This window comes from Ictidomys tridecemlineatus, chromosome 15 (assembly GCF_052094955.1).
Source record: "Ictidomys tridecemlineatus isolate mIctTri1 chromosome 15, mIctTri1.hap1, whole genome shotgun sequence".
NCBI lineage: Eukaryota > Metazoa > Chordata > Mammalia > Rodentia > Sciuridae > Ictidomys > Ictidomys tridecemlineatus.
Genome location: NC_135491.1, coordinates 39,117,461 through 39,132,222, shown reverse-complemented (window position 1 = coordinate 39,132,222; position 14,762 = coordinate 39,117,461). Strand labels below are relative to the sequence as shown.

General features: G+C 34.2%; 1 protein-coding gene across 5 annotated transcripts in view; it reads left to right on the top strand.

Annotated features, from left to right (window-relative positions):
• Cdh8 (cadherin 8) overlaps nt 1-14,762 on the top strand; it is a 350,701-nt gene that overhangs the window by 267,088 nt on the left and 68,851 nt on the right. For all 5 annotated transcript variants that reach the window (XM_013365564.4, XM_040279039.2, XM_005318256.5 and 2 more), the window contains exon 9: nt 6,242-6,363. In XM_013365564.4, the coding sequence (XP_013221018.1) occupies nt 6,242-6,363 (122 nt within the window). The remainder of the gene's footprint in view (nt 1-6,241; nt 6,364-14,762) is intronic.

The window sequence follows — 14,762 nt, the reverse complement described above, 5'->3', positions numbered from 1 at the left end:
TTTCAAATGGACATTCTAGAGAATAAAATACGTTGACTTCCCCCTCTTTCTGGGTGTGGTATTATTGTTTGCTTATTTGCTTAGTGACTTTCCAGGTTATTTTAATGAAATATATTTCCTCCAGCACTGTGAGCCCTCTATCTTTCTCCTCTGGAGGTACAGTCTTGAGTAGTTCCACAAATATCTGGGAAAACAGTAGCATTGGCTAGGCTTGCTTTTACTTTCTCTATCCCAGACCACATCTTGCTATTAACCTTCACTTGTTACCAGCTGATTGTACTATTGTTTTCAACAATGCCCTGAGGCATAATTTGTTCCACAGAATGATCCATTCATATCTAGGCTCTTTTGAAGGGACAGTCCCTAGGAAGTGTTGAAGATTTGTTATTGTTCCCAGAGAGATCCTGTAGCTGAATCTATCCCACATTTGTCTTCAGCAACTAGGGAGTCAGTAGTCTATATCGCCAATGAATTTACCAAATTTACAAATATTTCCCCATTGCTTTGCATGCCCAAATTCACTGTTTTGTGCTCACCCTTAGGCTTGAACTTTATGTTCATTTGCACATGAACTTGGTACCTTCCCAAGAGATTCAGAGTTCTCTGCTTTATAGCCTGCTTCTCTTTTTCACTCCCAGGAAAACTCTCCATACTGTGGCTCTAGAACATTTTTCTAAGCAATATCCTACAGTAGTCAATTTGTCATGACTATAATGAAATAGCTAAATCAGGCTAACTTTATACAGAAAAGAAGTTTATTTTGGCTCATGGTTCGTGGTTCTGGAGGAGTAAAGTTGAGGCTCCACATCTGCTGATGTCTTCTTGACAGAGTTTTGAGCCAATACAGAGCCTCTAAAGGAAACATACAAGAAGTGTGTATATATGTGCATGCTTATCTCTCTCCCTCTTTTAAAGCCAACAGAAATCAGTCATGAGAACTCCATCTTAATGCCATTATCTAATTCTAAGTAAGCTTCTGAAGACCCAAGTTATAAGCATTATAGATTAATTTTCCATCCACTTACTATCTTACCATGGGGATTAAATTTCAACCCTTGAGAGACATTGGAACCATATCCAAATCATAGCACCCTGCTTTAAGAGCTTATTTTGGAGGGGAATAGAAGTAGGTAGTAGCCTCGGTCTTCTTGACTCACCTCTATCAGCATAAAAATTTCCTCTTGTAAGCCATGACCAGGGTTATAAGGACCCCAATATTCTTCATGATACCTTGGCCAAGATAGGGTCTCTAACCCAGGAATGGCACTTGGTAGAAGAAGGCAAGTCCACACATCTCTACTACAATTGCCCACAACTTAGAAATGATAACATCCTACACCTATGGGTAGATAGCCCTGCAGCTAAAGCCTGGTGGAGGAGGTGCAGTTTGTGCTTGGTGTACTGGTCTGCAGTGATTTTCCCATCTTGGTTAACAGTGACTGTGGAAGTACTAAACATCTGGTTCATATACCACAGACCCCCTTACATTTAGTGTATTTTTTAAAATAAACTTTGTTTTATTTGCTGTGCACTTAAGACATTTTCAAGAGACTCTACATTTCTTAAAATGTTTTTTACCAGTTCTTTTAGAGACTGGGTTTGTGGAGTTTCTCCTATTGTCATGTCCTAAGTCTAAACAAACAAAACCAAAACAAAGCCAGTTGCAGTGGTATACTCCTGTAATCCCAGAGGCTTGGGAGGCTGAGGCAGGAGGACAGTGAGTTCAAAGCCTGCCTCAGAAACTCATCAAGGTTCTAAGCAACTCAGTGAGAGCCTGTCTCTAAATAAAATACAAAATAGGGCTGGGGATATGGCTCAGTGGTAGAGTGCCCCTGAATTCAATCCCCAGTCCAAAACCAAAACAAATAAATGAAAGAAAGAAAGAAAGAAAGAAAAAGAAAGAAAGAAAAGTGATTCAAACAAAGACAAATGAAAGTGAACTATGTGTTAAAAAGCCTTCTTGGAAGAAATGTAGTATCAGCTAAATCTTGAGAGGTAGCAATTGTTGCTGGGAATCAAAGGTTCTACTACTCTTGATTCACCAAAGATCTGGAGACAGGTTGGTGAAGGAAAACTTGTCTTATTCAAAGCAGACCCTGAGGAAGATAGAGCATAACTTTTCTGTCTCAAATATTCATCTTTGCAAGGGCTCAGAGGATGCAAACAGCTTATATAAGAGAAGGTGGGGTGCAGAAGGATGAAGGCAGGATATACACCTATGTAGATTTAGCCAGACTGTGCTTTTCTGAATAAGTTCCATTTCATTTCCTTAATGTTGGACCTGGCCAGAAGGTAGTGGCCATCTTCAAAAGGAGGAAGCTTTGTATGCAAAAGAGAAGTTACTAGAAAGTTGTCTTTAATTTTAAAGGGTCTCCCTTACACAAGGAATTCAATAATTAGAAGAGGAAATTATTAAATTATTTTTAATTGTTGAACTACCAGATTTCTTTTACATGACAACCAAGGATACAAAAATTCCAAATATCTGGGAATACTTTACTACCATGTGACTTCATAAGGCAGTGAAAACAGTTCAGGGTTTCATTTCTAAAGTTTTAGGGAAAATACTCTAAAATACTAAATGGAAAAGAAACACTACTGGGGATGTATCTCAGTGCTAGAGCACCTACCTACTAGCATGTTGTGATCCTGTGTGCTATCCTCAGGATGGCAAAAAAAAAAAAAAAGGACAAAAAAAGAAGAAATACATACAATGCAACTAAATAAGAAGATACTAATTTAGTATCAATTCATTAACTTAATAAATTTGAGCAATTATTAAGTGCACCAAATTAACAAATTTGGGTTAAATGTAGCATATTAATCGCGTACCATTGAATTCTTTACAGCTATGAAAGGTGTATTTAAATTTAATTCTGAGCTTTCCATAGGCCAAACTAAAGAAAAAAATTAAATAATTTTCAAAATGCCTATTGCTATTTATATTAAAAGTAATTATTTGTAGATGTGATAAGAATAATGGAATATATCACTCATTGACAAAACATTCTTGGCCATCTATGATCATCCAAAGTGTTAGAAGATAACACCCAATCCTACCATGCTTCTACCAAAAAAGAAAAAATGGTGATATATTACTATGAGGTCCTGGAATAGATAAATGACACTGTATCCCCAATAGCACTATGAGGAAAGAAGCATAATTTATGTTTAAAATTATCCCAAAATTAGCTCATGGAACTTTTCTCTTCTTTAAATATATTTATTTTTTAGTTGTCAATGGACCTTTGTTTTATCTATTTTTACGTGGTGCTGAAAATCAACCTAGTGCCTTACACATGCTAGGCAAGTGCTCTACCTTTGAGCTACAACCCAAGCCCACTTTTCTATTTTATACTTGAAATTCAGATCCTATTGGTCATCTAGGCCTGAGATCCTAAAATATATTGTAACTGTGAAAGACAAAAAAAAAGAGAAGGGAGGATTAGAACTTGCTCCTTGATATCATTGTCTTTTTACTGAAATTTTACGTGTGTGTGTGCACATGCATGTGCGAAACATGACAAAGAGGGAGGACAAAGAATAACATCTTAATGTCCTATCAACCATGATCATTGACTTTAACTCAATAAGATTAATAACATTTTCTTCACTTCAGGAGAAATAAAATAATGTTTAAGATCAGGCTACCTTGAACTTTATATTTTTGAAGAGTATATGTCGATTATTTGCTCTCTGTTCTTTATAATTTATTCAGTCTATCTTGATGGTTGGATAATTATTAATGGAATGGTTAGTTTAAACAAAAGTATTTAACAGAAGATTTCTATAGCTATTTGTATATATGTGATTTGGTATAACATGAAATTGGTATAACATTTCATATTGTAGAAATAAATGAACAGTCAACAGTCTTTGGGTTTTCATACAGAGAATCACAAAATAAAGGCAATCAGTTAAAACAATTTTTCTGGGTTGAAATAGTTGCATAAGACGAATTATGGAAGTTTAACTGCAGTTCTTCAAGGAGGTTGCAAATTACGAATGCAATACTGAGAATATTAGTGGTGATTCAACTCATTAGATACACTCATCCTGGTATTTGTATTCAAACTTCAAATTCTTGTCAAACTTGATACAAGTATTTCTAACAAAGCTAAAAATATTTGATGAGATGATAGTAATTAGTTACCTGAATGTATTCATGTATATGTGTATGTATGTATGTGTGTGTGTGTTTTATAAGACTGTCATTCATATTGTCCTATGAAATTGGCTCATGTTTAGACGGCCAAAATTGCATTTGAGTTAGGATTTAACTGAGCAGTTTTGATGAAGTTATAGAATATTGGAAAGTGTTGATTTCTGCATCTAAAATATGGGGATTCCATTACTTACTTCATGTCTATTTTGTGAGGAATGAATGAGATAGGATTATGTGAATTATTTTGCCTCACATACACACTTGATGTTAATGGTGCTCTTGATGTTGACAACGACAGTAGGAGAGGCCTAGAATGCCTTGGATTTGTCCAATACTATGTGAGCACTTTTATTTTCTTCTCATACAGTATTTGCAATCCGTAAATAAAGAGTTAAGTGGTTGGGCTTCAGTTTCCTTAGGAATAAAATTTGGTGACATAATTTTCACAGGATCCTGGAGATAGTAGGAAGCAATGATAGAATGCCAAACTTCTTTTATTTTTTGCAAACATTACTTGTTTTCTTCCAAGGAGCTTCTATTAAGCTCATGGTCATGGTAGAAAGGGGATATAAATCTTTAAATACAAAATCATGTTGTATTTAAAATGTAAACTTGGCAAGGTTTTGTTGAGTAAATAAAGAATAAAATGTTAGCTACTTGTCTTAGATATACATTATATTTTTATCAGACTTTTCATTCTATCAAAATTAAGGTGGTGGTGCTTCCTCCCTGAGTAAAGAATGAAATTAATTCATCAAGACATAAAACATCAAAAGAAATGGGTAGTAACACTTGAGACATTTGATGTCATCACCTTGATTTTTCAGGAACTGATGATATGAGCCATTACTAAAGTGGCAGGATTCCATGGACTACAATATTCAGTGCAAATTAGAACCTTTGAGAGCAGCCATGGGAATTAACTGAATCAAGTCTTGAGTTATAACTAGTGGGGTTAATCAGCTGTAAAATTGTGGCATGGATTTGATGACTTGGTGTGTACTTTAGAAACTACTATTATATTTAACAAAAAAAATATCTAAAGGTTGTAGTGACCTGAACCTAGTCAATTGTCAAAAGAATTTTGATGCATCAAATGCAAGCCTGTTGGTTAATATTCAAAAGCCAAACATTTTTCCCTCTTGACTTGCTTATAAATATTCAATGCCACAGAAACACAAATAAATAATTGGCCATCTCCAATGCATTCTGTATAATTTACAACAGATCAAAAGATTATTACATGGTACAGTTAGAGTCAAACTATGTTGCATTTATTATCAGTGAAAAATCATAAGTTGGTGCAAGTCAGCAATTTATTAATGGACCAGATCTGAGTGTGTATAAATTTATGTGTGTATGCATGTGTATGTGTGCATGTTTGTATACGCATGATTTTTTAAATCAAAAGATTTAAGGATTAAGGAATTTAGTACTCATCTGGGAAAATCAGAAGAACAATATTATCTCTTTATGCTGATTAGATTCTTAAAATAACTTGGGCTGGTCCTACCTCAAAATATCCCAATGTCATTCTAATGAAGTAAAAAAAATCAACAAAGTATGTAATTCCCCATATTTAATTTTATCCATTTTATGATTGCTGAGGACCTCTTCTCAACAAGTGATTTTATTCTGGCCTTATGCGAGGTTTTCATCTCTAATATATGTACAGCCAAAATAAAAGAAGTAGTCGCTCATAATGGGTTGTGTTCTACCCAAGACAAAGATAAACCTTTGTGGCATACAACATTTTTCTATTAAATAATGGGCTTTATCAATAAAATAAAGCTTGTTTTATGAAGGAAAACTCTTTTAAATTCATTCAGATGTTCTTTTTTTTTCAAGTTATGTTCCATCAAATGGTGTTTGAAATAAAAATTTATGTTTTTTTTTTTCTAAGTAGTCAAGCACTTACTATGTTTCTTTATTGAGTGGTCAGACTCCATAATCATCATGTTGCAAAAAAAAAAAGCCTAATTAAGGGAAGTGGAAATAGACACAGAACAGGGAAAGTTGAGTTGCACGTTCAAATGAAATACCATCCATGCTGATGTTATCTTTTCCTTCCCATAGGGAACCACAGTCAGATATCACGAGTACCTGTTGCTATTAAAGTGCTGGATGTCAATGACAACGCCCCTGAATTCGCATCCGAATATGAGGCATTTTTATGTGAAAATGGAAAACCCGGCCAAGTAAATATCTCCATGTTGTTAATGCTGAATATGTTTGTATACAACTGTCTCATATTTAATTAACCTGCATTATAGTGTGCATTTGCATCATTTATGATCTATGAAGTCACAGGCAAGAAATACATTCAATGGGAACAGAAAGGGGATATTTTTCTTCTTGAGATGTTAATTCTCTTCCTACTTAGACCAAATTGGCTCCTAAAAGTGGAACAACCTGCTCTGCCATGAACCTAGAGCCAAATCACTGTCTTAAAATACACGGGGATATGTTCTTTTTTTTTTTTCTTTTTTTTCTTGGAGTGATGAAGTTTTCATCTTAACCTTCAAATGACAGGAAGCCAGTGAGGAGCTCATGGGGAGGCCATTTTTGTTTTATCAAACATGAATAGCTCATGATAGTGGACCCCAAGAAGAACAGTGGAAGTTGTAGGAAGTGAACATTGAAATCTGTACAAATGTAGTTATGTCTGCCTAAGATGCGCAATAGTTTTTAGACATGCATGTGAAGCACTTAAGAATTGTGTATTGAGGGAACTTTTATTTATTTATTTTTAACCTGCCTCTGTAGCATAGATAGGGACCATGAAGATAGAAAAAAAAAAAGAAAAACAGATGAAAAATTGGAAAGACTGGAAGGAAAGGACAAAGGAAGGAAGGAAGGAGGGAGGAGGAGGGAGAAAAGGAGGAAGAGGGAAAGGGAGGGAGGGGGAAAAGGGGAAGAGTTTAATCAAGAAAGAAGAAAAACAAAAGCCTGCTATACTCTGAATGTCAAAATGGAAAGAACCTATGTAAAGTTCTATGTAATAGATTTATTTTAACAAGGTGCCAACGTACTGTATGTTTAAGAAATTTATCATTTTTCAACTTCCTAATTTATTTCTGGATGGTGACATTTTAATTTAAATAAACAGCAGCTGACAGCATGACACTGGAGTTGTTAATCCAACTATTCTTGTGCCTCATGTGGGTGTTAGGAATTAAACTTACTATTTGCCAAGCAGCTTACCTGACAAAAGTCAGATTTTTTTTTTCCTAAAGAAAGGAGTAGCACTGTAGCTCTGTTTTTTTTAAGAAAAAAAAATATTGCAAAGGATGAATGTGTTACCTTCCCATAAAGCTGTGGGCATTTCCCCCCTAGACTTGTCTCATGTATTTGAAGGACTAGAATTGTGTCCATCTACCAAAATCTGACACTCCCCACACACAATAAAGCTAAAATCCTAATAATAAAACTGATTAATTTTTAAACATATAGACATCGTGTCCTTGTCAAAATATTCAGTTTAGAAACCATACACTTCTCTTCATAATATTCTAACGATAATGTACATGTTTCTTAACTTTACCATGTGGACTTGGCCTTTATCAATCATATTTTTGAGCATCTTCATTTGTGATTCTTTGAGGATGGTGTGAGGTGTTTATGGTGTGAGGTGTTTATGGTGTGTGTGTGTGTGTGTGTGTGTGTGTGTGTGTGTGTACACATATATCAGTAAATCTCATTTAGATATGTTGGTGGAATGAATTGGCATAGAGAGTTTGATCAAAATATGACAGGTTAGTTTCAAGTGTATCAAGGGTATGGTTGTTGTGTGGACCAGAAAATTGCTGAGCTAATGTAGTCAATCACAGATATTAGCTAGATCTTTGTGATTACACAAAATCTTTACAGTACTTTAGAATTTAAATAAAACTTCATTGCTCATGCAGAACTCATCACACAAGTTCACAGAGTCAATGACATTGACATTTTAAAAACTCAACATTGGCTTCACTTGTAATATTGACAAGCATGCTTTTTTGAATCTCTAGGAATCTGGAGGTTTGCCCTGTGGATTTTGAATGTTTCCAAGGTTTTAATGATTTCTCAGCAGTTCTTCTTATCTTCAGAGAAAAAAAGATACATTGTTTCCTTACCATTTCTATGCAAGATCAAAATAAAAAAAATTGTTTCTTTCTTTTATGAACTTCACAAATTGAAATGAATGGCTCATTCTGTAAAGAAATGCTTGTGTTGTATGTGTGTGTCCACTGCACCATGATATCCCCTGATGAATCTATTTAAGCATGTTTGGTAGAGGTTGTTTGTTACATGAAAATATCAGATTTTTGACTGTTTATCATCACCCATGGACCTATGGCTGACTAGTTGAGGCATTTAAAATTGTTTATATAACTATCTTCAATTACTTGAACTCTTTGTGTCAGCCAGAACTCATTTTTGATTCTTTAAATCATTATTAGGTCACTTCTGATGCTCACATACATTGCTTTTATATATTGAATACTTTTCAAAATTCCTATTTGCTATTTACACAAAGCAGTTTTCATTTTTAAAAGTTAGACATAGATACACTTTAATGCCTCTCATAATGACACCACACAAATGGGTGAATCACTTTGGAATTAGAATATTTCTTTTTAAAAGATAACAGTCATGAAAAATAATGTCCACACTGACTTAGCCTTAAACACATAGTTATTTCAATAATTTTCAAGAATTAACGTCTGCTTTAAAATAACCTCAGAGTGAAGGTGACATTCAGATGTCTTGTTTGTCTGTAAGATATGGATTTAAGGCTAAGCCCAAAAGAAATTAGCTTCCTGGGAAAAGATACAGATGGAGATTTTTAGCAATAATCTAGTTATTAAAACAAAATTCCAGTCTATATCAACTTTTGGGCTGTGAGGACCTATGTAAAACATCTTAGAAAATGAAAACTAGTATCAATAAAAACACAGAATCTATTGCAATTTTTTCTTCTCCACAGAATTGGACTAATTTAAACACTCTCAGGATTTAAAAGAAGGAAAAAAAGCAAGACCTTGTTGGTCCCATGTGGTCATTTATCTCCTGTTCATGATGTAACTGTGTTAAAAGAATTATAGGTATACTTTGAAAGTGGAAATGGAAATCATACCTGCCCTACCACTTTCTCATGATTCTGGAGCAAAAGGTGACATCCTTTGAATTTTCTCCCTCAAAAGAGTAATAATCATGGTCAGAGGGAGAGAGAGGTCACAGTCCACTATATAACATCTATCTGAATCCCTCTTAAGTTAAATCTTTTTAAGTAACCCTTCTGTGAGATCATTAAACGTTACTATAGCATTTTATGATTGCTAGAGTCTTCTATTTGAAACAAATATCTAGTAATTTTAGATGATTTACTTTAAGTCAAAAGATAGGACAGGGTGTATATCTACTGTAGAGTCTCATTCAACAATTGGCCCCCGTATATCTTCTATGAATTGCTTGGTTCTAGTTTAGTAACGTAGATTAAAATAAAACATATTAAACTTATGCTTCTGTGTACCCATGACAAAAACTGGAGTGTTTATTGGAGATTCCAAATTTAGAAAGCAAAATATATGTCTGCCACATCTTGTGTCCGATAGTGTGATAGGTCATTGATTACCAAGTATGTGCCAGGACTTGGGTAGGCACTGGAAGTTTAGTTTCATGTGACATGAAAAAAAAATCTCTTTTCATCATAGAATGTTCTACGTGGATAGATTAGAAATGATATATTTTCAAGAAAATGCCTCAAGTCCTCCAGCCAGAAAGGAGACTGAAGGGTTATGGGGAAATGGAGCTATCTCAAGAAAAGATTTCTCAATCCAGGACATGTTCCACCAGGGAAAGAATGTTTTTATTAAAATAATAGTCTGAAGAGACTGACAATCTGGCTGGACAAACAGGTAACAAATGTGAAGAAATGGGTATCTTTCCTCGGGATGCTTAACAACACCACTCTCAGAACCAAACATGAATGGAGGGCCTTTCAAAGTTCTGTTCTACATCTCATCTCCTGAACAGGATTTGCTAGGGTTTTATTTCAGATACTCACATCTTGCTTACCATATATAGAATTAGGTTGACTTGCGTCAAGTTACTCATCGGTAGGGGCTAAACCGAAGACTGTCTTTCTATGTGTGAGTCAAGGGCTCTTGTTTAGTCTCAGAGAATATTCAATGTTTGAAAGTTAATTAGGTGACAGACATCTGGAGGTCTATTTTTCCTCCAAGAAAGAGCTTCCCCCTTTACCATAAATAAATCTAATGAAGTATAATTTGGGCTTCATCACCATCCAATACTTAGCTGAGATCAGTTGTTTAGTGTCAAGTAATTATATCTGGGTTTCATAAGAAGAAACCAAACCAACGAAAAAATCCTTTGGTTTACCTTCTCAAATATCATCTTTTTTTATCTCTGGGCAGCACTATACAATATAAAGTGTGTTTATTGTTGGGATATAACAGCACAATACATGCATATGTATATATTTTTTCACCCATGTGATACATATCTGGACAATATTTGGCACATAAAAGATATTCATGAAATTTTAAAATTGTTTCTAATTCATTTCAATCAGTAATGACAAATATTTTAAGACTTAATTTCTTAGCTATTACCATGGAAACAGTTGTTTTACTCATGCACAGCATACATGCTCACTTCTTAGGATAAAAAATCGTTCACTTATTTATTGAACAATATTATGCATCTACAAGATGCTAATCATTGTAATATGATCTGGGGAAAATATGAAAAGATAAAAAAGTATTCTTATGAAGCTTAATGAGGAAGATAGATTATAAAAAGTGTAGAATGAATAAATAATATAATTTAAAAATTTGAAAACTGGGTTGAAATAAATATTAAAGCAACTAGGTAGAGGAGAACCAAGAAGTTACAGGGAGAGAAAATTACTTTGTAAGTGGGCATCATTTAAACTGAAATTGGAAAAATGGGAAAGGACAAGGCATGAAAGGACCCTTCTAGCCAGAAGTATCAGCACATGTAAAGACCCTGAAGCAAGAAAGACCTCGGTTTGTTTGAAGAACTGAAGACATCTCTGGCTAGATTGCAATAAGCGAGAATGAAATTGGACAGAATGAATTTCATGTCCAAATCAAATATGTACACACACACACACACACACACACACACACACACACACAGACAGACACATTGTAAAGGAAGAAACTTTAGGAGACTGTAACTGTGAAAGATAATGGTAGTTTGGTCTGAGGTGATAGTTATAGAGGAAAAAAAGATGTAATTGAGGAAGCTGCTTGCCTACATTAAAAAAAATAATAATGCATATAAACATCTAACCCATAATCCACATTTACTGCCCCGGGAGTTTGGTGTTGGCAACCACATTTCACAGATATGAAAGCTGAGACTCTGAAAAAGAGCACAGGTTTCACCTAAGGTTATGAAAAATGGCAGAGTTGTGTTTCAAAGTCAACTCTTGAAGGCATCAAAGTTCTTGCACTTTCTAGGTTCTCATAATGCTTTTCCCAAGGAAGCAGAACTTTGAAATTCCTCTGCCTGAGTAACACACCTCTTAGAAAAAGAGTCATGGGAATAAGATTCTGATCCAGAGCAAGAATTTGTTCAAAAGACATCAACTTCTGTGACCAATAACACACTTTATTCAAAAGAAATACATGAGATCTTAAATGAAAAGAAATAAAGCTTCAAAAGAAAAGCAAAGATAATTATCCCTTGATAAACACCAGCAGCAAATGAGTTTGTGACTTTATTTATTTATTTTCATTTTCTGTGGGTCTTTTTCTATAAATGTGAAGCAATAAAATGAAATTACAGCATTTTATAACACTCATGGAACAGTAAATATAGGAGATTTAATTTTAACTTTCCTGCCAGCAGGAATCTTTCATGATCTATCTGCATACACAAGAGGGAGACAGGATTGATTTTAAAACAGATAAAATTGATGGTCCCAATGAAATGCATAGAATACAATTTTCACTGTATTTTGGGTGGAGTAAGGAGATGGTGAATTAATGGAATGCATAAAACAATAAAACCATATGTAGCAAAGCACATCAGGAGAATCATTAACAGAAGAATGGCTTTTTGACAGAAGGACAAAGCATAAGTGAAAAAAATATGATCAAATGGTTTTTAATTAGAATGATCTAAACATGAATCACACGATATTCATAGATATACATAGATTTATAAGCCCACCACAAACTAGTAATTATCAGCAATTACAGGTTGAGAATTCCTAACTCAAAAATCTGAGATCCAAAATGTTTCAACATGCAAAACTTTTTGAGCACTAGCATGATGCTACAACTGGAAAATCTCATACCTGACTTCAGGTGACAGGTCATTGTTGAAACAGGCACACTGAAACATTCTATAAAATTAACTTGGGGCTGCATGTGTAAGATGCATATGAAACATAAATGAATTTCATGTTTAGTCTTGGGTCTCCTTCACTGGATATTTTAATATATGTATGCAAATATTCCAAAATGTGTGGGTAAAAATTCTGAAACTTCAAAATAATACTTGTTGTCCAAGCATTTTGGATAAGGGACACTCGACCTGTATTATTTTAATCAGTCTTGTGGTCTAAAAGAAAAATATTCTTTATTTCAGTATTTGTGTTTGTTTGGCTTTATTGTTATTGTTATATCTTTATGACTTGGTTTGGAGAAACACACTATAAATGATTCCTAAATGGATCAATATAATAAAGGACAAGAATATTGGAATAACTGTACCTCTGATTGTTTACAAGTGTTTTATTGGCCAAGGACAGAAAAGACTAATACTTAATTCTTTTTCCCCATATGAATTTGTGTGTTTTTTCAAACCCACTTTATTGACATATAGGAATACACATTATGTAAATCTTTTTAGAATTCTTTGCCTATAACCTTTGTTAGCTTGACTGACCCTCTACTGTAGTCCTAATTTAATTGAGATTGATGATCTACAGATCAAATGGTTCAAAATAGATTTTAAAAATTTTAAGGGAGTACAAACAGATGTATTTCTGTTTTACTTTAAAACTACAAATTACTGAAAAAGAATTTAGGATGGGAGAATATTAAACACTGGGTATGTTTGTTTCATTTGTTCATAGAAGCAATGATGAGTATAAATTGGAAAACTCTAGACAGCAAGATGTTTTAGGACTTTGCTTTGTGCAAAGCACATAAACTAGATATAATCTGCTACTAAAGGAGCTAACATATATTGGAAAGGCAGAGTAGTTAAATTAACTATAACAATGCTATTATAACCAAGCTATGTAGACACAACACTTTTACATCATGTTCAAAATGCTTTCAAGATAATTGGGTCTCAGGTAGAAGGTTGGAGAATAGCATTTCTAAATGTGAGTTTTTGAGAAAAACTTGGACTAAAGCATATCAATCTGTGATGTGTTTTGGAATGTGGTGTGTGTGTGTGTGTGTGTGTGTGTGTATGCATGTGTTTTACACAATAAGCTTGGGAAACACTGAATTAAATAGCATTATCTTCTGTTTGTTTTGTTGAACTCTAAGTTTCCCTCACATTTATAAATATGTGTGAATCTCCAACAGGATAATGTGGTATCTGGCTCTTGCCAAACACAATTGATTATAAAATCTTTCAAATTTCCCTCAAAGGAAAAATAGAGTCACTGGTCAAGTGGACCCAACTGGAAAAAATTTTGCTCTGGGAGAATAAACAATAGGGCCCATTTTCAGCTTAGGAAGTAAAATTTATAAATATTGAAAGAAGTCATCAGAATATATTCCCATTAACCCATAAAGTGGGAGGTGGAAAGAGGTAAGACAGAAAACGGAATTGATATTTCTACGTTATGCTGAAAAGTATGGATTTTATTCTAATGAAAGTTAGCTATTGATGGATCCATAAAACAGGGCAGAGTAAGGGATGAGGTAGTGTATTTTTGTTGTTGTTGTTGTTTTGTTTTGTTTTGTTTTTATTTCTTTATTTTTTACTAATGGAGATTAAACTCAAAGACATTTTTTTTCACTGAGCTGTATTCTTAATCCTTTTTATTATATTTTTTATTTATTTTGAGACAGGGTTTCAGTAAGTTTCTTAAGGCTTCTCAAAATTGCTGAGGCTGGACATTAACTTTCGACCCGCCTGTCTCAGATCCTGGAGCAGTTGGGATTACAGGCGTAGACCGCTGCACCCATCTGTTTTTAATACTTGTAATTTCATTAGGTTACAAAACACATGCGATATGCAGGATCCAGCAAAAGAACATAGAAAGCAGAATAAACAGCAAGTTCCTCACTTTGTGTGGACATATCCTTGAGCAACCCTTGTTCTGTGTAGTTCAACTGAGTATTAATAAAGGGGAATTTAATAACTGAGACAGAAGTTCCATAGTGGGTTAAAAAGGCACAATTCCCAGGTGGTCACCTAGAGGACTGAGGACTTCGCTTAGTGCTTAAACTTATGAGAATTGATGAGAACTCATCTTTCTCATCTTGCTGTTGCTCAGAAGGTCAAAACTCCAACCCACATGCTCTAAATGGTCATCTATGACATTTAGGAAAAGAGTGTTCTATGCAAGAAAAACAAAGTGGAAAGATACTTC